Source organism: Mauremys reevesii, linkage group 25 (assembly GCF_016161935.1).
Source record: "Mauremys reevesii isolate NIE-2019 linkage group 25, ASM1616193v1, whole genome shotgun sequence".
NCBI classification, from domain to species: domain Eukaryota; kingdom Metazoa; phylum Chordata; order Testudines; family Geoemydidae; genus Mauremys; species Mauremys reevesii.
In genome coordinates, this window is record NC_052647.1 from 112,118 (window position 1) to 135,790 (window position 23,673).

The following is a 23,673-nucleotide window of genomic DNA, read 5'->3' on the forward strand; positions in this document are numbered from 1 at the left end:
CTGACTCACCTCTCCGCCTGGCACAGAGCAGCCAGCACCACGAACCCATCGCTCCAGCTGATCCCTGGGCTGGGGCGTCTCCCCCATCAGCGCCCAGGCAGCTGGGAGCCCTGGGGGGTGGGGAGGGGAAGGAAACAGCCTGGCCCTATCTCTCAAGATCAGCACACACAGCACAGAGGAAGCCATGACACACCCGAGACATCTCTGCTCAGAGCGCTTCCTCCCCAGAGCTGCATCCACACAGCCCACAGCAGCATGGCTCACACACAGCACTGGGTAGGGGCCTACGGGTGGCATGTGTGTGTGCATGGATGTGAGAGTGCACGTGTAAGCGTACACGTGTGAGTATGTGATTGTACCCGTGTATGAGTAGGAGTGTGCATATAGGAGTGTGTGCGTATGAATGCATGCACTTGTGTGGGTGTGTGCATGTTGTCAGTGTGCATGGCACTGTGTCAGGGCTCACTCACCGGTGTCCCTCCTGCTGCTCAGGGACGGATGAGCATTGGTCTCCGAAATGGAGCTGCCAGTTCTGTTCCGGCTCTTGTACAAAACCTGGGAGTTAGGAGCAGAGCCTAGAACATCAGCAACTGACTGACCCATTCCTCCACTGGGCCTCCCTCCCTCTCCCCCTCCCTGTCAACCCCCTCCCTCTGCCGGCCCCTCTCCTTCTCTGCCAACCCCATGGCCTCCATCCCTCCACTGGACCTCCGTCCCTCCCCACGACCCCCATCCCCTCTGTTGGGCCTCCCTCCCTACTGCTCCCATTCCCTGCACCTAGCCTCCCTCCCCACAGCCCCCATCCCCTCCACCCGGCATCCTTCCCTCCCTGCCACCTCCATCCCCTCCGTCTGGCCTCCCTTCCTCCCTCCCCACCGCCCCCATCCCCTCCACCCGGCGTCCTTCCCTCCCTGCCACCTCCATCCCCTCCGTCCGGCCTCCCTTCCTCCCTCCCCATGGCCCCCATCCCCTCTGATGGGCCTCCCTCTCTACCAGTCCTATCCCCTGCACCTGGCCTCCCTCCCCACGGCCTCCATAGGCCTCCCTCCCACCCTGACAATCACATCCCCTCTGCCTGGCCTCCCTCCCCGCAGTCTCCATCCCTCCACCTGGCCTCTCTCCCTCCCCACGGCCTCCATTCCTCTACCCAGTCTCCATCCCTCCCTGACACTCCCATCCCCTCCATCCAGCCTCCTTCCCTGCCACCTGCCCAGTCTCTCTATTCCCCATGCCTCGCTCAACCCTCCATTGCTCACCCCTCCATTCCCCACACCTATCCTTGCCCAAGCCCAGAGGGTCTGCAAGGCTGTGCCCGCTCCCAGTGGTGCCTCTCCAGCAGAGCAGAGTCTCCCCACACCAGCCCTCCTGGGCAGTGGCTGCTGTGGGGCAGCTTCAGACATTGGGTCCTCCCCGCTCCTGACCCCTGGTGCCAATTCCACCCCGACAATACACAGGCCCAAGAAGCTACCCCAGCCTCCAGCAGGGGGTTCAGGAACTGGCTCAGCCCAAGGGCAGCAAGTTCAGCCCCCAAGGGAGCCCTTGGTAGACTCTAAAGCTGCCCGGTAGGGACCCCTGGGGCTCGAGCAGGGGGTGAGGAGCCCTCAACAGATCCAGAGTCCAGTTGGGAGCACAGTGACCAATGGGGTGCAATGCTGGGAGCGACATCCCTGCCCCTACCACAGGCCCCTCAGCTCCTTGTCCCCTTCCCCCCACCCAGGCCTGTCACCTCCTTGTCCCCATTCCACGCCCCCCCCCACAAGTCCCTCACCTCCTTTCCCCATCATCCCCCAGGCCCTTCATCTCCTCATTTGCATCCTCTTGTCCCACCCCTCAAGCCCCACCCCTCCTTTCCTCATCCTCCCCTTTATTCCCCCCAGGTCCCTCACCTCCTCATCCCTGGCCATCAGCACCAGCTGTCCATCCACCAGGGAGAAGTTCGAGACATCCCAGACAGGGACCTCAGGGGATGGGGCCAGCGGAATCTGCTGCACGGGGCGCACACCATCTGGGGGGAGAGAGGCAGCTCGTCAGGAGGGTGACACCTGGCCTCAGGGATCAGATCCCCCCCACATCTCCTGACTCCTCTCCCCACCTCCGCCTCTATCCATCTCCCCGCTCCTGTCCATCCTTTCCTTTCCCCCTCTCTTTACTTTTCCCCTGTTCCACTCTTCCACCTCCCTTCTGCTGTTCAGGTGTTTATACCATGCCCATCACCGTGGGATCTGGACAGGGCTGCAGTCAGGCTCTGGGCCTGGATCCCCGCTATGCTGCTCTATGTGTGAGCGGCTGCCCCTGATATAAGAGGCTGGCCTGGCTGTGGGCCCATGGACCCCATCACACCATGCCACACTCTGGGTCTGCCCCTCTGCCCCCGGTGAGTTGTGGGTCTGTGTCCATCCCCTTTGGTCTGCATGCAGGCTCTGGCAGTGGCACTCTCTCTATAGATCAGCCTCACAGTTCAGCTCCAGGGGACCTGGGGGGCTTGTGGCAATTGGTAAGCCAGGTTATTGGTGGGTCAGGCAGGCCCAGTGTTCACCAGCAGTTAGGGCCTTTGGGTGGCACTGGGGCAGGTGCTGCCCAGGTCCTGGGAGTCGGAGCTTTCCTGGGCACCTCCCTCTGCATTCATGCTCCCAGCTGGCTGGGCTGCCCCTGCTCCCAGCAGCAGGGTCAGGAGCAAGCAGCCCAAGTCTGGGCTGGGATGGAATAGAGGGGGTGGGGACCAGGCCCCTCCTGTCCCCTGGAGGGGCTCCTGCCTGCACTTGTGTATTGCAGGCGTGGGCTGCCAGGGCATGGAGCCGGTTACACTGGAATTGGTGGCGGGGGATGGGGATGGGGATGGGCAGCTGCAGGTTGTTGGACACCTGCCGAGCCCAGCTCAGAGCCTGGAACACACCCACTCTAGTTTCTTCACACAGGGTGGTGCCCGGCAGAACCAGCCACGCTGCACATTTAAAATACCACTGCAGCCTGCTCGAAGGGGATCCCTAATGCCGAGTGTGGACCCACAGAGTCTATGCTAGCTGTGAGCCAGTCTCTTGGAGGAACTCCATCCGGGTGCCAGACCCTCTTTCTCCAGGGCAGGCCACTCAGCCTCACTGACTCCTGAGACTGAACCGCTGGGCTTCAGCCCTCCTTCTTCTCCCCGGGAACTCTGCTCTGTGAGTCCAGCTGAGAGAGACTTGTACATGCTTCAGGAATTAATGCCCCTCACCCCATAGTTACAGTGACACACAGCGCTGTCAAAACAGTCAGGTTTATTAGTCACCTAGAACTCAGCATGGGAAGACCTTAGGTCAGCACAGAGCAGTGATGGTTAAAGCAAAGACCATTCTGGTTAGCCCAGATCCCAGCCAAGCTGAAGTGAACAGCCTGTGATTGTCTCTCAGGCTGTCTACACTGCACTTTTGTCGATAAAACTTTTATTGGTCAGGGGTGTGAAAACGATGAAAAGCACCGGTATCTTCCACCAACTAAGCTACCTCCGCTTGTTGGGGGTAGTTTTATTTTGCCAGCAGGAGAGCTCTTTCCTGCCAGCAGAGAGCGGCTATGTGGGAGACCTTTGTGTCGCTGTAAGGTACGCAGTGTAGACACAGCCTTAGTCTGACCTCCTTGGTCAGTTCCCAGGTGAGAGTCCAGCTTCCACCAGAAGCCAACATTTATCCAGGACCACCCGGGGGGGGCAAGTGGGGCAATTTGCCCTGGCCCCACGAGAGTTTTTTGGGGCCCCTGGAGTGGGGTCCTTCACTCGCTCTGGGGGCCCCGGAAAACTCTCGTGGGGCCCAGGCCCCCGGAGCTTCTTCTGCTCTGGGTCTTTGGCGGCAATTCGGCAGCGGGGGGTCCTTCCGCTCCGAGACCCACCGCTGAAGTGCCCTGAAGACCCACAGCGGGAGGTCCTTTTGCCCAGGGACCCGCTGCTGAAGTGCTGGGTCTTCGGCAGCAATTCGGCGGTGGGGGGGCCTCTGGGCGGCCCTGCATTTATCCCCTACCTCAGACTTCCCCAGTCCTCTGTTCTCAGGTGGGGGAAGGAGGGCAGTCTGGTCTGTGCTCACCTTCCCTGCTGAGAGCGTGGATCATTGGAGCTGGCATTGTCTCTCTGGGACACCCTGTTGATCTGGGTCAGATTCAACTGGTTCCTTAATTACTCTATTTCATTCCACCCAGACAGGAAGGTAACACACACACCTATGTCTCTTAGCTGTGGAAGCTTCCACATAGCCTTCCCTGAGAGCAAACTTAGGCCATGTCTACACTATGAAGTTTTGTCGACAACAGTTATACCACTTTAATTAAACTGCTGTTGCATGTTCACATTAATCCTTGTGTCTGCAGAGCGCATCCACATTAGCAGCTCTTGCATCGACACAGAGAGCAGTAGCTATCCCACTGTGCAACTGGCTGCAAGGTGCTTTGGGAAAGGTTTGCAATGCCTCATGGTGTGCAGTGTCACATGATGCAGGTTTCTCAATCCCATCCTTCCATAGGCTTCTACTGGATTGCCAGCGGTCTTTTCAACTGAAGTGTATGTGTGGGGGAGGAGGGGAGAATGTGTTATAGAGAGTGAGGGGGGAGGAGGAAGACAGAAACAGTGTGTGTGTTGGGGAAGAGCATCTAGGCATGCTGTCTCTTTAAGTTCAGACAGCAGCCTGAGCAACCAATCCTGGGGGAGGGGACACCCTCCCATATCAGTCCCTGGCTCTGCACAGCACAGCAATCTCCCCGCACCTAGTAGCAGCAGCCGCCTGCTCTGCCTGCCTGCTGATTCCACATTAATGGTTCTGTGACTCCCTCTGAGTTCTCCCACAGGCATAGGCGTCAGGTTTGTATAATTTTTGGTGGTGCCCCCCCCCCCATGCTCCTGCCCTGTAAGCTGATATAAAATGAAGCTACAACGCGTCAGCACCACAAGATTACAAGGGTCAATTAAAAGTGGAAAGTCAGAAGCAGCACTTGCCTGCTTCAATATACGGTATTATATTTTGTTGCACCTGTTGTGAAAAAGTGGGAATGTTCTTAATGTTTTCTCTGAATACTGTGTGGGTGCCTCAGTTTCCCCTGCAAGGTGCCAACTGAAGGTGTGGGGGACAAAGAGATCAGGTGGCCTCCTTGTCCAGAAGAGACACAAAGGCCAGAGGAGGGAGTGTCAGTTTGGAGCTGGCTGGGGAAATGGGGAGAGGCCCAGAACTTGGGTCTAGGCTCCCCACCCTCCAAGATGGACCTGACTGAGGGGTCCTGTTTTCTGTACCTACAAGCTCTGTTTTAGACTGTGATCCTGTTGTCTAATAAACCTTCTGTTTTACTGTCTGGCTGAGAGTCACATCTGACTGCAGAGTTGGGGTGCAGGGACCTCTGGTTGCCCCAGGACCTGCCTGGGCAGACTCGCTGTGGAAAGTGCATGGTGTGGAAGGGCATGCTGAATGCTCCGAGGTCAGACCCAGGAAGGTGTAAGCTTCTTGCCCTGGAGACAGTACGCTCAGAGAGAGGAGGCTCCCCCAGAGTCCTGACTGGCTTTGTATGGAGTAGTTCCAAAGCATCCCAGCATCCCCTTCCACACCATGCGCTTCCCGGAAGTCCGCACAGGCACTGACACTCCCTCCTCTGGCCTTTGTCTCTTTTCCAGGCATTAGGAGGCCACCTGATCTCTTTGTTCTTCAACATCTTCAATTGGCACCTTGCAGGAGTGTGGCCCAGGCCATCAGTTGCCCGGAGACAGGGTTTCGGCCATTCTCTGTGCAGACAGCATCACACTGGCACTCTAGGACTCTACAACAATCACATACCCTTATCCCACCATCTAGATCCTTGAGAAATGCATAGGGGAAACTGAGGCACCCACACAGTATTCAGAGAAAACATTAAGAACATTCCCACTTTGTAACACCTGTATACAACTACTTATATACTTTAAAGGGTGTAAAATAATCAAGTATTGTGCTAAACACAATGATACTCCAAACTGACCTCCAAATTTAAGTTGCACGTTTTTCCCCTCAAGTGAGGGCTCTGGGGTGGGGCTGGGGATGAGGAGTTCACAGTGCAGGAGGGTGCTCAGGGTTGGGATGCTGGGGGCGTAGGCTCTGGGGTGGGGCAGAGCTGGGGATAAGGAACTTGGGATGCAGACAGGCTTCCCCAGGGCTAGGGCCAGAGAGGACTCCCCACCCTTACTGGCAGCAGCAAGCTCCAGGGGAGGGACCCCTCCTCTCCCCCCCTCCCGCCCGCAGCACACTCACTCTGAACCACGGTCACAGCACATGCTCATAGGGACTCTCTCAGGTCCAGAAAGCTCACTCGCCTCCCCTATGGTGGGTACTGGGGGGGATTTGCCATCACATGTGGCCTCCCCTGCTGCTGCCCCTCACCATAGCCTCACTGGGGATGGGGGATGGGACTGCCCCTTGCCCAGCATGGGGCAGGAGTGGGGACTGCAGGGTAGTGGCTGAGGTGGGGGGGGGTAGGGTGTCACAAATTCCCCTAAGCCCCAGCTGCTCAGGTCTAGGAAGCTCCCCTCCTCCATCTCCTCTGTGGTGGGTGGGTGCTGGGGAGCGGGGGGGAGGGGGTGAAACTGCCAGCACATTTGCTTCCTTCCTCCCCTGCTGCAGCCTGCTGCCTCTCACCCTTGTCTCACTGGGGATGGGGCTGCCCCTTGCCCAGCATTGGGCAGGAGTGGGGGCTGCAGGGGGAGGGGGTGGATCACAGGGTCAAACCTCACTGAAGCCCCAGCAGCTGCTCAGGTAAGTGAGGTCCACCCCAGATGTCCATCTCCTGGCCAGAAGTCCCCTTGGCATCTCCTCCATGTGGCCCAGAGAGCTCCCAAGCACGTGTGCCTCCCCCACCCCCCTCCTCTCTCCCTCTTCCCCTCCCCCGGTGCTCCAAGAGGCTGCCGGCCGCTGATCTCTATAGCCTTAGGCAGAAGCAGCACAAGCAAGGGAGAGAGGCACCAGCTGTTTTCTTTCAGGCAGGGAAGCTCTGAGGCAGGGGAGGGCCCACTCCAGGCAGGGCCAGGGGAGAAACCCAGCTCCAAATATTGGTGGAGCACAGCCCTCAGCCTTGAATATTCCTGGTGCTCGAGCACCTTGAGCCCATATAACCTGCCGCCCCTGCCCACAGCCTCCTCAAGCAGCTCTGTGAGCTCTCCAGGCCGAGGAATGTCAAAACTTCTGGGAGCTTTGAAAGGGGAGGGGCGCATACCTGCCCACCCAGTGGCTGAGATCAAAACAGTCAGCAGAGCGGTCACGATAGGCATTGTGGGATACTGGGGGAGGCCAGTTATATCTACACCAGTGATCACCAACCTGTAGATCGCAATTGACTGGTTGATCCTGGAGCCTCTGACAGTCGATCGCAATCTCCAGTTGCTAAAAGTCCAGCAGTACAGAGGAGCTAAGGCAGGCTCCCTGCCTGCCCTGGCCCCGCATCACTCTCAGAAGCGTCCAGCACGCCCCTGCGGCCCTGGGAGGGGCAGGGGTCTCTGCACACTGCTCCTGCCTGTAAGCACACCCCTGCAGCTCCCGTTGGCCGGGAATGGATAACTGCTGCCAATGGGAGCTGCAGGGGCAGTGCCTGCAGGGATGGGCAGCGTGCGGAGCCATGTGTCCCCTCGGGGGCGGCAGGGGCATGCTGGCTGCTTCCAGGAGCGGTATGGGGCCAGGACAGGCAGGGAGCCTACCTTAGCACTGCTGTGCTGCAAACCAGGAGCTGCCCGAGGTAAGTGCCACCCAGCGGGAGCTTGCACCCCTCACACATCCCAAACCCCAGCTCTGAGCCCCCTGCCAGAGCCAGCACCCCATACCCCCTCCTACACCCCAACACTCTGTCCCAGCCTGGAGCCCCCTCCTGCACCCCAACCCCCTGCCCCAGTCTCAGCCTGGAACCTCCTCCCACGCTCCAAACCCCTCAGCCCTAGCCCAGAGCCCACACTCCCTCCCACACCCCAACCCCCTGCCCCAGCCCAATGAAAGTGAGTGAGGGTGGGGGAGAGCAAGCGACAGAGGGAAGATGGAGTGAGCGGGGTGGCACCTCGGGGAAGGGGCGTGGTAGATTCTGGGTTGAACTTAAATTCAAAAAGTGATCTTGTGCGTAAAAAGGTTGGAGACCACTGGTCTACACTGACGCTTTTGCCTCAATAAGCTCTGTGCCTCTCGTCAAGGTTGTTTTATTTTGTCATCAAAACAGCAGAGTTTTGCCGCCAAAAGTAGCTTTCTAGTGTGTACAGCTCCACTGTTTTGTCAGCAAAAGCCACCTTTTGCTGACAAAACTGTTTAATGTAAACAAGTCCTTTTTCCCAACTCTGGGTAGCCATGGGTCCCCAACATATAGGGGAAACTGAGGCACACACAGGCTTCATACAAAATATTATGATTCCCATTTTCTCACAGGCAGGCAGTGGTCCACAGAGCACAGTTCCAGGCAAGATCTTCCCTCACTGAGACTTGATCAGGCCTGATTCCCCCTCCTGAGGCTCCTGCCAAAGTTTTTTTTTGGGGGGGGGGGGGGGGGCTGGTGGAAATAAATAATAATAACTATAACTATATTGTCAATGGTATCAGGGTAGATTATCTTGAATTCTATGAATAACCTAGCTCTTATCTAGTGCATTTCATCTGTAGATCTCAGCGATCAGTATTCCTATCCCCATTTAACAGGCACAGAAGAAGGCAAAGATACTTGCCCCAAACCACCCAACAGCCCAGTGGCAGGACTGGGAATAGAGGCCAGGTCTCCTGAGTTCCAGCCCTGTGCTCTATCCACTAGGCCACACTATCTCCCAGCAAACACATTAAGCAAAGAGCCTACAAACCCCTGGGGGTGTAAATGTGTTCCGTTCCCCACAGAGTGTTACAACTCCTCTTTGTGCCTGGTCATTGTGGAGGGAGGGAGGAGATTAACCACGAGTGCCAGGACTGGCATGAAATAAAATCAGGGCAGATGTGTGCTGACTATCAGGACGGCCTCCTGGCAGTGGAGGATGCGGCTGTGGGAAGGAGTGGGGAGGGTGCCCTGTTGCCAGCCAAGCCAATGTACAATGGTGAACATGGTGGCTTTGCCATAGCAGGCAAGGAGCAGTGAGGTCTATCCTCATTGCAGGTGCAATGTGCCTGCCCTTACTAGGAGAGCCCTGTGGCAGGAGAGAGCTCGGGGCCTCCCTGCTGGGATCTGGATCTCTCCTGATCCTGTCCTAGGGAAGGTTTCCTTTGAGCTGGGGGCACTGTGCCACCCGTGCGAGGCCAGCTCTCAATGCATAGCGAGACGGCCTCACCAACAAAGCCACAAGGGCCGTGAGCCACACATGTTGCGTGCCTTCCTGCACATCAGCAGCCCGAGCCCCACCCAGCAAGGGGTGGAATTTCCAAACAGCCCCGCCCCCAGCAGCTTCCACGCAGACTGACAGAGCGATCCCCTCTCCCCACACAGATGAGGAGGCACATGACTGGCCAGAGGAGGCCTCACCCTCACCTCAGTCCTGGCCTGGTCACAAAGAGGAACAAGGCTTGAGAAATCCCAGCGCAGTGCACCATGGAGATGCCCTTCCCCACCACACTGGCCAGGCCAGGCCCCTTTCTGGGCTTCTGGCTCAGGCCTCAGGCAGAAGGAGTCTCAAAACATGCAAGACTGAGCGCTGGCCCCAGTACGCCCCCCCCCCCCCCCAACCAAGAACAGCCACCAAGGCCATGCTCCCTGTGATTTCCCAGCCGGCCTCTCCCTGCTGTGGATGTGGGAGGCAGAGAGAGCAGGGCTCAGAGGAAGCAGGGACAGAACTTCTAGGGCACAGAGCTTGCTGGAGGGGCGGGCCTGGAGATTTCTGTGCAAGAAAACTGTCAGCTGCTGTTTGTTCTGCTGTGGTCAGGAAACTGGACTATGTGTAAATAAAAAGATCCCACTAAGAATATGCTGACTAGGAGCAATGACTACTCCCCCTACCGGAAGCAACCTTGCAAAGTTCCAGCTATTTGCAAATTGCTCAGGTCAAAGGGGAACAGCATGGGTCCATGCCCATCACTAATATCCATACAAGGGGACACGACAGAGCTAGGCAGAATGGCCCCAACACAACATGGAACCTGCCATCTTGTGCTACAGACCTTGAGCTCAGCCCAGCCAGTCCGGGAATCCTGACATCGGTTTAGCTGGCTGAGCTGGCAGGACTCCCATCACCCACTCTATGCATGTGCAGCCCTGGAGAGTCAGCCTTGGCCTTTCTGTGACCAGGACTTGCTGAGTGTCCATCCCAAGAGCTACAGTTCTCTCCAAAGACCCTGCCGCCCATTCCCCTATCCCCAGGGGCTTAGCTGTGGTGTCCTGGCCAAGTCCCCTCTTCAGTTGCCCCAGTGTTCCAAAACAAGGATTCATCTCCATGTCCCATCCAAAGCTGTTGTGTAGTGTGGCTGAGTGGTGTTAAGCAGCTGCTGCATCCCACCCCTGAGATGGCTGCATTTCAGTGGTGGGGGCAGTGAGTTCTCTTGGTGTGTTTAGCACTTGGGGATGTGCTCTGGTGGATGGTGCTCTAGAAACACTTGCTAGGTGTATCCGGAGGATGGAGGTGTCTGACACTGTGAGGCCCCCTGACTAAACGGAATTGTATGTCTGCCGTTTTTAGCTGCCCAGGTCTCAGGATTAGTCAGTCCCCGCTGTCTCTCGGTTGTGAGATGATTCACACAAGACACAAATGGCTCCTAACCTTCAGATCAGCCTTTTCTGGAGCACCAGCAGAGTCCTGAAGTGCCATGAAAATAGGTCATGGCCTTGTCTGAGTCCCTGCGGGCCCCAGGAGAGCAGCTCTTCAGTCCTGTCTGAGCCTCGCCAGGCCCTAGGAGAGCAAATCCCCAGCCCTCTCTGAGCCTCACTGGGCACCAGGACAGTGGATCCCCAGTCCTGTCTGAACTGTGCAGGGGCCCCAGGAAAGCAGCTCTAGGGGCTGCAGCCCACATAGTATTCAGCATCCTCTCTTCTCTGCAAATCCCTGCTGCCCACCTGAACACTCCCCTCCCTCAAGGGCTGTGCAGCGAGACGTCCCCACACCACAGGCTGATCCCAGGGAATGCGAGTTCATGGCCTGAGTTGGGGCTGGGGGTGCCTGAAGAGATGTCAGCAGGGCAGGCAGGAGCAGCCCTAAAGGGCTCCACTCATTGGGGGCAGGGGCAGGCCACAAGCGACACATGCAGGGCCCTTCTTCCATAGAACCCTTGTTCCATAGGAAGAACAGCTCAATTCCACTGATGCAGGGGTGGGAGGGGAGATTCGCTGGAGGAGAAGGTGCTGGGCAGGCAGTGGGGGGCATGCCCCATGCCAGGCATGCTGCAGGCCTCATGCTGGGAGGAAGGGCAAGAGCTCCCAGGAGTGCTGGAGGCACATGAGGGGGAACTGCTGCCAGGTGGTGACTGTGGCAGGGGAGAGGACCAGCTCTAGGCACCAGCAAACCAAGCACGGGCTTGGGGCGGCACAATTACAGGGCGGCATTCCAGGAGGTTTTTTTTTTTTTTTTTGCTTTGGCGGTTGCACTCTTGGAGGTGTTTTGGGGTTTTTTTTTTGCTTGGGGTGGCAAAACACCAAGAGCCGGCCCTGGCAGGGGGTGGGGTTGGGGCTGCTGTGACACCGCTATGCCTTCAGCTAGGGGGGCTGCTGTGCCATCGCACTGTACTTTGTGAGACGCTATGCGGGGGTGGCAGCGCTGATTTCATACCTATCTTACTTTGCAAGTCTGTCCACAGGGACTGGGACTACCTGCCTGTATGGACTCCATGGGGATTGGGACTGCCTGCCGATATGGACTCCACAGAGACTGGGCTGGGACCCGCTCATCCCCCTGAATGGACTCCATGGGGACCGGGACCAGGCCCACCTGCCCGTATGTGGACCGGGACTGCCCGCCGACATGGACTCCACTCGGTGGATTTGAATTAAATCAAATTGAATTAAATTGAATTAAATCATGATTTAAATCACTAGTCAGGAAGACTCGATTTAATCATGGATTTCTACATAAAAGTGTATTCTTGTTGGTTGTTATAACCTTAATACAGGGGCTGGCAAACTTTTTGGCCTGAGGGCCACATTGGGTTTCCAAAATTGTGTGGAAGGTTGCTTCGGGGTGGCACATTTTCTTTTTCTTATAGCCAACGCCCCCTATCTGACTCCCCCATTTCTCGACCTCTTATGGCCTCCCCCGGGACTCCTGCCCCATCCTGTCCCCTGACACCCTCCCCGGGAATCCTGCCCCATTCACACACACACTCCGCTCCCTGTCCCCTGACCACCCCCGGACCTCCTTGTCCCCTGACTATCCCCCGCCGCCCCATCCAACCCCCCCTCCTTCCTGACTGCCCCCAGGACCTCTGCCCCCATGTTCCCCGCCCTCTGACAGCCCCAACCCCATCCACACCACTTCCCCCTGACTACCACTCTGAACTCCCCTGCCGCCTTACTGCGCTGCCTGGAGCATCGGTGGCTGGTGGTGCTACAGCTGCGCCACCTGGAGCACCAGGACAGGCAGCCACGCCACTGTGCAACACAGAGAACCGGGGCAGCACAGAGCATGCGGCTCTGCAGCTGCACTGCCCCAGGAGCTTGCAGCCCCACCACCCAGAGTGTTGCGCTGGCGGCGCAGTGAGCTAAGGCTGCGGGGGAGTAGGAACAGCAGGGGAGGGGCCAAGGGCTCAGTCAGGAGGGTCCCGCAGGCCAGATGTGGCCCACAGCCCATAGTTTTCCCACCTCTGCCTTAATACATATTCTTCACAGGTAGAGAAACTTCATTAAAATATTCCCAAACTGGGTCTCTTTTATGGCCTGCTGCCATTATAGGTTTTCCCTTCTAGTGAGAGAATGGTATGGTAGATCTCAAATCAATGAAGTCTACACTCAGAAAGACCTCAAGACTTCTGGAATATGCTGCTCAAACAGTTTCACTTTTGTTTCTACTGCCTGTCCCTCCCCTTCTCAAATTTATCTCCAGATTTATTCTCCATGTCCAGATCTATACCGCCCCCAACAATCTTCTATTCATTGAACTTTTTGAAACTTTGCACTTTTAGAGAGAGGTAAGGGATTAACTCTGTGTACACAAATTTGCAGAGGGACAATAGGGTTGAGGTCTGTTGTTTCTCACCTCTACACATTATTTATTTATTTAATTTAAAAACATTTTTGCTGTTAATAAGCATGTTATGTCTGGAGACACAAATCCAAAGTTTGAGACTTGCAAAACTAAGCATCTCTGATGGTATCTTCTAGACTGAGCACTGAGTCCCATTGGGTAGATAGAAAGATTAACCTAAATACACACAGAAGCCCCTGGAACCTATAAGCTTGGGTCCTTAATCCATTAACTATTGGAACTCATTTGCAAAACTTTTCTAAAACATTACATGAATATATTGTCTCATACTATAGAATTAGAATTTATAATCCTTATTCCACTATGAGATATCTTTGAGCTATAATGTATCTTAATTAAAACTATTTTTAGATAGGTTTTTTCCTCAAAAAGCATTTTATAAAAAAAATCTGGTTTAAATAAAACAATCTGTTTTTTTTTTTAAATTTTAATGGATTTTTATCTACTCTGACTCCACTGGTATGGGCCGGGTCCCTCTTGCCCACCTGTATGGACTCCAGAGGAACCAGGAATGGGCCTGCCTACCCATATGGACTCCACAGGGACTGGCCTAGGGCCTGCCTGCCTGCCTGTGGATTCCATAGTGATTGGGCCAACACGCCTGTATGGACTCCACAGGGACTGGGTCTAACTGCCTTTCTGGTTTAGCATGATGATTTCTGCTCATTGATTCTCACTGCCCCTGAGCTGGAGCAAAGCAAACGAGAATCAGCCTGTGTGATGTAGTAAGGACTGTCTGTGTGGGGCATGGGAGAGCCGGGGATGACTTTAGGTGAGGGACAGGACCTGAGCCTGTAACCTGAGCCAGGGAGGAGGGAGGTGTGTCAGCACCTTTGCCCGGGAAGCTGGACAAAGGAAGGGGCCGGCTGGAGGGAGTTAGTTCAGTTTCGGTTTGGGGCTGGGTGGTTGGAATTCAGGGAATCTCAAGCTGGGAACTAAGCTTCCTGAACCCCAGAAGGACTTGAGTGAGGGGTCCTGGTTGTGCCCACAAGCTCTGCTGTAGCCTGCATTCCTGTTGTCCAATAAACCTTCTGTTTTACTGGCTGGCTGAGAGTCACTGTGAGTCCCAGGAAGAAGGGTGCAGGGTCCTGACTCCCCCACACTCCGTGACAACCTGAGCTCCTGTCTCCCAGCAGAAACCAACCCTTGAGCTGTGGCTGAAAGCCTGATCCTGCCTTGGCCACTGGCCAGTGCTCAGAGCAGCGCCCAGCAGCCACATCTGAGACACGGCTCAAATCACAGGCTGCCCACATCAGGGTAGCAATGGTAGCATCTCCCCCCTGCAAATCTGAGAAAACATCCTGAGAGCAGAGTCTCTGCCCTGCCCGGGCAGGAGCCTTTGCTTTGCTCCGTCGTGGTGAGCTTAACGTGCTGACATGGGCTGGCATAGCCCAGCCCTGGAGATAGGGTCCTGCCTGCACAAAGCTGGCCCCACCACACAGCCCTGCGAGGTTTGCCTCTTCAGTCTCTGGCTTCTCTGCTGAGCCTGCCAGCAAGAGGGGCTTGGAAAGGTTTAACTGAGCCCCATCCTGCCACAACCCACTGCCTGGCCTAGCCCCAAATCCAGCTTGGGGCTACCTCCCCTGGGATTCGTACCAAGCTCCAATGCACACTCCAGCTCCAGCGTTGTACGTAGATTGCAAGGCACTTTATTGACCCCAGGAGGCTGTCTGTGTGCCCCACTGCCCCCTGCTGGTTATAGTCAGAACTTCAAATGTGTGTCACAGTCCCGCTGTCACTAACAGAATCCTCTCTACTCAAGCCACAGGGCCCTGAGCCTCTGGAGCAGGGGCATCTCCATTCTCTCCCTGCTGCCACTGTGACCTGCTGGGTGGGGGCACCACTCTCAGCTGCAAGATTAGAACTCAGCTTGTGGGATCACAGCTTGGGAGGTAGCTGCTAGTAACAGGGGGAAGAGGCCTCGGCACAGCCAGAAACAGAATGCCTGTGATGTAGTAATGGGCTGATCACTAGCAACAAGTTCCCCTGCGCGGAGAGCTGCCAGTCACTCTGTGGAGCAAATTGGCATGAGTGAAACAGGAGGGGGCATGGAACAGCAAAGGGGCTATAACCCAGGGAGTGGTCAACCGAGCACACGTGGCCCTCTGTGAGATGGCTGAGATCCCCGATCCACACACACCACACATGGCCCAGCTGTACCATGGTTGGGATCCGCAACACACACTATACACGGCCCAGCTGTGCCACAACTAGGATCCCCGACCCATACACACCGCACATGGCTCATCTGTGCCACAACTGGGATTCCTGACCCATATGCATCACACACAGCACATCTATGTCACGGCTGAAATCCCCGACCCACACGCATAACACACGGCCCAGCTGTGCCACAACTGTGATCCCTCACCCACACAGACCTCCCACAGCCCACCATGGCTGGGATTCCAAATCCACACAAATCTCACACGGCCCAGCTCTGCCACAATTGGGATTCCTGACCCACACAGACTGCACGCAGTGTCGCTGTATGACACCTGGGATCCCCAACCCACACATACTGCACATGGCCCAGCTGTACCACAACTGGTATCCCAGACACACACAGACCTCACACAGCCCAGCTGTGCCATGGATGGGATTCCCAACCCACACACACCACACACAGCCGAGCTGTGCCACGACTGGGATACCCAACCCAAACACAGCCCAGCTGTACCATGGCTGGGATCCCCGACACACCACACACGGCCCAGCTGTGCTACTATTGGGATTCCCTACCCACACATGGCCCAGCTGTGTCACCTCTGGGATCCCCGACACACACCACACACGGCCCAGCTGTGCTACTATTGGGATTCCCTACCCACACATGGCCCAGCTGTGTCACCTCTGGGATCCCCGACACACACCACACACGGCCCAGCTGTGCTACTATTGGGATTCCCTACCCACACACACCGTACACAGCCAAGCTGTGCCACAACTGGGATGCCCAAGCTCAACATACCACACATGGCCCAGCTGTGTCACCTCTGGGATCCCCGACACACAGACACAGCACAGGCCCCAGCTGCACCAAAACTGAGATCCCCGACTGAGACACAGCTCACAGGGCCCATCTGTGCCACAGCTGGGATCCCCGACACACACAGACCTCAAAGAGCCCAGCTGTGCCACGGCTGGGTTCCCCAACCCACACACATACCTCACATGGCCCAGCTCTGCCTCAAATGGCCCAGTTCTGGGATTCCCGACCCACACACACCACACACGGCCCTGCTGTACAACTGGGATCCCCAATCCACACATACTGCACACAGCCGAGCTGTGACACAACTGGGATCCCCAACACACACTCACTGCACACGGATCAGCTGTACCATGGCTGGGTCTGCCAACCCCCACACACCACACTGGGCCAACAAGGCCCAGCTGTGCCACGACTGGTATCCTGGACCCACACATACTGCACATGGCCCTGCTGTGCCAAAACTGGGATCCCCAATCCACACACACCACACAGAGCTAAGCTGTGCCACAACTGGGATCCCCGACCCACACACACTTCACATGGCCCAGAGGTGCCATGACCCACACAAACCGCATATGGCCTAACTGTGCCACAACTGGGATCCCCGACCACACACACCACACACAGCCCAGCTATGTCACAACTGTGATCTCTGACCCACACGCACAACACAGGGCCCCGCTGTGCCACAGCTGTGATCCCCAACCCACACACACCGCACAGGGCTCAGTTATGCGACAACTGGGATCCCTGACCCACACATACTGCACACAGCCCAGCTTTGCAAAAATTGGGATTCCCGACCCACATGCACCACACACAGCCCACCTATGTCATGGCTCCAATCCTTGACCCACAAGCACCACACGCGGCCCAGCTGTCTCACGACTGGGATTCCCAGTCCACACACACCGCACACAGCCAAGCTGTACCACCGCTGGTATCCCTGACACACACCACACACGGCCCAGCTGTGCCGCAATTTGAATTCCCTACCCACACACATTGTACATGGCCGAGCTGTGCCACAACTGGGATCCCCGACACACACGCGCTGCACCCGGCCCAGCTGTATGATGTCTGCGATCCGCAACACACGCGGCCCATCTGTGCCCTAACTGTGTTTCCCGACCCACACATACCATACATGTCCCAGTTTTGCCAAAATTGGGATCCCTGACCCACATGCACCACACACAGCCCAGCTATGTCACAGCTGTGATCCCTAGCCCACATGCACCACACACAGCCCACCTATGTCATGGCTCCGACCCCCAACCCACACACCCCACACATGGCCCATCTGTGCCACGACTGGGATTCCCGATCCACACACACCGCACAGGCCCAGCTGTATCATGTCTGGGATCCCTCACACACACACACACACACACACACACACACACACACACACAGAGCCCATCTGTGCCCCAACTGTGTTTCCCGCCCCACACACACAGTACATAGCCAAGCTGTGCCACGGCTGGGATCCTCAACCCACACACACCGCACAGGGCCCAGCTACATGACAACTGGGATCTCTGATCCACACATACTGCACACGGACAAGATTTGCCAAAATTGGGATCCTCAACCCACACGCACCACACACGGCCCATCTATGCCACAACTGGCATTCCTGACCCCCACACACCGTACACAGCCCAGCTGTGCCACAACTCGGATCCCCGACCCACACTCATCACACACGGCCCAACTGTGCCACAACTGGAATCACCTGTATTTTAAATATCAGAAGAGTAGCTATGTTAGTCTGGATCTGTAAAAAGCGACAGAGTCCTGTGTCTCTTTGTCGCTTTTTACTGTATTTTAAAGAATCCTTATTGAGGTTGCAGGAACAAACCTTCCCGATGTATAGAAAGAATAGTAAATAGGCGACTAGCTTGGCTTAACAGTGAAATCCTTGCTGATCTTAAACACAAAAAAGAAGCTTACAAGAAGTGGAAGATTGAACAAATGACCAGGGAGGAGTATAAAAAGATTGCTCAGGCATGCAGGAGTGAAACCACACTTGGAGTTGCAGCTAGCCAGGGATGTTAAGGGTTTCTTCAGATATGTTAGCAACAAGAAGAAGGTCAAGGAAACTGTAGGCCCCTTACTGAATGAGGGAGGCAACTTAGTGACAGAGGATGTGGAAAAAGACAATGTACTCAATGCTTTTTTTGCCTCTGTCTTCACGAACAAGATGTGATGGTGCTGCCCGTGGGAGCCAGCTGAGGTCACTCAATTAGGGTGAACTGCAAACAGAACAGGGCAGACAAACCCCAAAAGCTGGTGCAAGCCAGCACAAAACAACTTCTATATTACCATACAGGTTATTCAGAAGTCCAAATGATGCAGTTCCCTTAAAGTACCCAGCCTCAGGCGTCCGTCCAGACACACATGTCAGATATGATGATGATTATTGAAAATCTTATCTCATCATAGAAAAGGTTCTTCCAACCCCAAAAGGTCAGCCACATACCCAGGTCCAATTATAAATTAGATCTTACCCAAAATACACGTTATTAGCCAGTTCTTATTAACTAAGCTAAAAGTTATTAAAAAAGAAAAGAGAGAGAGGGTTGGTTAAAAGATCAATATACATACAGACTTGAATTCAATTCTTGTAGTTGCCAAAAGTCCTTTTAGAAAGAGTTCATAGGTTATAGTCCAATGTCCATATTCAGGGTGACTCCAGTCAATGACTGGGAATCTCAATCCTTATGGCTTAGGGTTTCCCCTTCTTGAAACCCAAAGCAGATCTGAGATGAAGCAGGATCGTGTCTCAGGGTTCTTATACATTTCCAGCAGCCTTTCTGCCTGAGAAAACAATAGGCTTAACTCCTTCTCCCAAACATCCCAATTAGCACAGGATAATTTATCCATCAAACAGTTCAGTTACAGGTTACCACAACCTTCAAAGAGACACATAGACAATAATACTATTTCACTCAAGTATCTTCCTAAATGTTAATATTCCTTTTTTGATCTTTGAATCAAAGCTATAGCTATAGCAATAGTCAAGACTTGTTTGCTTACATCACAAAATCTGAGCAAACATCTCCCCTTCCATCTTTAACAATGCAGACTTGCATTTCAAAGCTCTATTCATTTACATATTTCCCTAACAAGTCTCTAAAGTTCATCCATGGGTCAAGTCAGTCTGTTAGTTAATTAACTCTTTCTGGCCCTTTCATCCTTCAATGAGATATTAGATCAGACTCATAACATCACACAAGGGCAGCTCCCAGACTACTGCACTGGGCAGTACAGTATGGGTAGGCGGTGACCCAGCCCTCTGTGGAGAAAGAAGTGGTTCAGGACTATTTAGAAAAACTGGACGAGCACAAGTCCATGGGGCCGGATGCGCTGCATCCGAGGGTGGTAAAGGAGTTGGCTGATGTGATTGCAGAGCCGTTGGCCATTATCTTTGAAAACTCATGGTGACGGTGGGAGGTCCCGGATGACTGGAAAAAGGCTCATGTAGTGCCCATCTTTAAAAAAGGGAAGAAGGAGGATCTGGGGAACTACAGGCCAGTCAGCCTCACCTCATGAAAAATCATGGAGCAGGTCCTCAAGAAATCAATTCTGAAGCACTTGAGGAGAGGAAAGTGATCAGGAACAGTCAGCATGGATTCACCAAGGGCAAGTCATGCCTGACTAATTGCCTTCTATGAGGAGATAACTGCCTCTGTGGATGAGGGGAAAGAAGTGGATGTGTTACTCCTTGACTTTAGCAAAGCTTTTGATACGGTCTCCCACAGTATTCTTGCCAGCAAGTTAAAGAAGTATGGGCTGGATGAATGGACTATAAAGTCGATAGAAAGCTGGCTAGATCATCGGGCTCAACAGGTAGTGATCAATGGCTCCATGTCTAGTTGGCAGCCTGTATCAAGCAGAGTGCCCCATGGGTCAGTCCTGGGACTGGTTTTATTCAATATCTTCATTAATGATCTGGAGGATGGCGTGGACTGCACCCTTAGCAAGTTTGCAGATGACACTAAACTGGGAGGAGTGGTAGATACACTGGAGGGTAGAGACAGGATACAGAGGGACCTAGACAAATTAGAAGATTGGGCCAAAAGAAACCTGATGAGGTTCAACAAGGACAAGTGCAGACACACATCACACACAGCCCAGCTGTGCCACAGCTGGGATCCCCAACCCACACATGGCCCAACTGTATCATGACTGGGATTCCTGACACACACCACACACAGCCCATCTGTGCCACAACTGGGATTCCCGACCCACACACACTGTACAGGCACCAGCTGTGCCACAACTGGGATTCCCGACCCACACACACTGTACATGGATCAGCTATACCACAGCTGGATCCACAACTCACACAGCCCATCTGTGCCACAACTGGGATTCTCGACCAACACACACTGTACACAGCCCATCTGTGCCACAACTGAGATTCCCAACTGACACACAATACACAGAGCCCAGCTGTGCACGTCTGGGATCCCCGACCCCAACACACCACATACAGGCCAGCTGTTCCATGACTGGGATCCTCGACCCACACACAGCACACATGGACCAGCTGCTCTGCGGCTGGGATCCCCAACCCACACACACCTCACATGGCCCAGCTATGCCACATCTCGGATCCCCAACCCATACAGACCTCACATGGACCAGATGTGCCACAGCTGGGATCCCACAGACCGACCACAGACCTCGCACAGCCCAGCTGTACCACGGCTGGGATTTCCCGACCCACACAAACCTTGCAAGGCCCAGCTGTGCCACACTGGGATCCCTGACACAGACCCACCCCATATGGCCCAGCTTTGGCCAGTCTAGTTCCAATTGCCCCACTGCCCCGGATGCCCATTCCCCTGCTGGACACAGCCCAGTGCCAGAGCGTTCAGCCCCACGCTGGACCCACCTTACCTTTGGCTGCCTCCTGAGGTGCCTGCTCTGCCTTGGGCCCACTCTCCTGGCTCCTGCGGTGGGACTTGGAACGCAGGTATTTTCGCAGGTTCAGCTTAATGCCCTCTTGGCCCTTGGGCTCCTTGGGCACCTTGCTTGGGGCAGAAAACGCCCTCTGGAATACAGACCTCCGGGCTGCTGTTTTGCTCCCCACAGGCTCTGGGGGCTCGGTGCCTGGGCTGCTCCTGGCCATGCGCATCTCGGGGGCATCAGTCTCAGGCTGGCTATGAGCGCGCTTCCAGTTGTGCAGTTTGGCCCAGCGGCTGCTGGCAGGGGCCATGGGGTGCCGCTCGGGCTCCTTCTCCCCACCCTGGGGGCCTGTCCGCCATTTGTAGGACTTCAGTGGGGATGGTGCCTCAGGTGCGGGTGGTGGTGTCATCTCCTCCATCTACAGAGCAAGAGAAAGGTGGCATGGGACTGTGCCATGAAGTGACACATGGTCTGGCCTGGAAATGGCACCTTGGCACCGGAGCCACCACTTCCCATGGGAATGGAGACGGCAGGGGATGGGGATGGGATTGGGCAGCACAGAGGGGGTGGGAGAGGGCATTGGAGATGAGATGGAGTGGTTGATACACTGGAAGGTAGGGATAGGATACAGAGGGACCTAGACAAATTAGAGGATTGGGCCAAAATAAATCTGATGAGGTTCAACAAGGACAAGTGCAGAGTCCTGCACTTAGGATGGAAGAATCCCATGTACTGCTATAGACTAGAGACCGAGTGACTAGGCAGCAGTTCTGCAGAAAAGGACCTAGGGGTTACAGTGGACGAGAAGCTGGATATGAGTCAACAGTATGCCCTTGGTGCCATTAGAAGGCTAATGACATTTTGGGCTGTATAAGTAGGGGCATTGCCAGCAGATCAAGGGATGTGATCATTCCCCTTTGACATTGGTGAGGCCTCATCTGGAGTACTGTGTCCAGTTTTGGGCCCCACACTACGAGAAGGATGTGGAAAAATTGGAAAGAGTTCAGCGGAGGTCAACAAAAATGATTAGGGGGCTGAAGCACATGACTTATGAGGAGAGGCTGAGGGAACTGGGATTGTTTAGTCTGAAGAAGAGAAGAACGAGCGGGGGATTTGATAGCTGCTTTCAACTACCTGAAAGGTAGTTCCAAAGAGGATGGATCTAGTCTTTTCTCAGTGGTAGCAGATGACAGAACGAGTAGTAATGGTCTCAAGTTGCAGTGGGGGAGGTTTAGGTTGGATATTAGGAAATATTATTTCACTAGGAGGGTGGTGAAACACTGGAATGGGTTACCTAGGGAGGTGGTGGAATCTCCTTCCTTAGAGGTTTTTAAAGTCAGGCTTGACAAAGCCCTGTCTGGGATGATTTAGTTGGGGATTGGTCCTGTTTTGAGCAGGGGGTTGGATTAGATGACCTCCTGAGGTCCCTTCCAACCCTGATATTCTATGATTCTATGGGGCAGCAGAGAGAGGGTGGGATGGAGGCAGAGGGGATGGGATGGAGCAGCAGAAAAGGTGGGTGGCATGGGGCAGAAGGCATAGGTCAGCAGGGGAGTGGGGCTAGTAATTGGAGCCTCTGAGATTTTGATGTGCCCATGGTGCTTCTGACTGCCCACCAGCCTCTGGTGCACAGGCAGGCACCTCTGGTGCACAGGCAGGGGACATGAGCCAGGTACCCATGAGTTCCCAGGGCAAACCAGGCACTGGGGGAGTGGAGGGACTGCCAGGGGTCATTCTGCACTGCCAAGACCTTGGGGACACGCATGTGCCTCATGCAACAACAGTGCAGCTCGGCTGGGCTGGGCTGGGCATGGTGCAGGGCCTGGTAGCAAAGGTCTGGGGTGTCCCAAATGGAAGCCGATGGTTCTCCTGGTTACTGTGGTTTCCCTGGGCTGTGTGCTGCCCCACTGGCTCCCAGGGCTGTGCATGCTGTGCCATGAGCTCTGGAGCATGGCAGCCTGCAGTGGGTGGCCGGGGACAGCTTCTTTCCTTCCTCTGCTTTGGTGGTGCAGGCCTGGCTGGTCTCACCAGCGCCCAGAGGCAGGTCCAAGCAGGCTGGTTTTGCGCATCTGAATCAGGCTCTCTCTCAGGGCTGGGCCCAAAGAGAAGATAAAGGCCCTACTGTTAGTGGCGGTGAAGGGAGCACTCCTGTAGCCCAAGTAGGGTGACCAGACATCCCAATATTATGGGCTTTGTCTGATATGCACAACTATACACACACACTCTCCTCGAAAAAACTAAAGTGTCCTGATTTTTCACACTTGCTGTCTGGTCACCTGAAGCCCAAGCAGCTGAGACTTGGAATGCTGGAGTGGAGGTCGCTGGCCTAGTGTTGCAGCCTGTGAGAAACCTGAGGGTTGTAGCTCTGGATGGTGGGCGCCCTGCAATGGGTCTAGGCCAGTTACAGCCTGGCTGCTCAAGAATGGGAGAAGGGCCTGGTGGGAACAGCAGAGGATGCAGGAAGGCTGGGGCAGGGTAGCCAGACTAGAGGGGTCTGGTGTTCCATGTCTCCCTGTGGCATCTGGCCAGGATGAGTGCTGGCTGGGGGAGGGGCCCCCAGTGCTCTGGGTCTCCCTGTGGCACCTGGCCAGGATGAGTACTGGCTGGGAGAGGGGCCCCGGTGCTCCAGGTATCCCTGTGGCACCAGGGCTGG

General features: G+C 55.2%; 1 protein-coding gene across 5 annotated transcripts in view; it reads right to left on the minus strand.

The window, feature by feature from the left end:
- The window catches only part of RASAL3 (RAS protein activator like 3), a 57,135-nt gene that overhangs the window by 32,046 nt on the left and 1,416 nt on the right, over positions 1 to 23,673 (minus strand). For 2 of the 5 annotated variants that reach the window (XM_039514379.1, XM_039514378.1), the window contains exons 2-4: positions 21,012 to 21,438; positions 1,887 to 2,005; positions 471 to 555 (exon numbers count right to left, since the gene is read on the minus strand). In XM_039514379.1, coding sequence (XP_039370313.1) covers positions 471 to 555; positions 1,887 to 2,005; positions 21,012 to 21,438 — 631 coding nt within the window. Of the gene's footprint in view, positions 1 to 9; positions 52 to 470; positions 556 to 1,886; positions 2,006 to 4,049; positions 4,102 to 9,450; positions 9,471 to 21,011; positions 21,439 to 23,673 lie in introns of those variants that run through there. The other 3 variants (XM_039514381.1, XM_039514380.1, XM_039514382.1) reach the window with 3 other exon arrangements.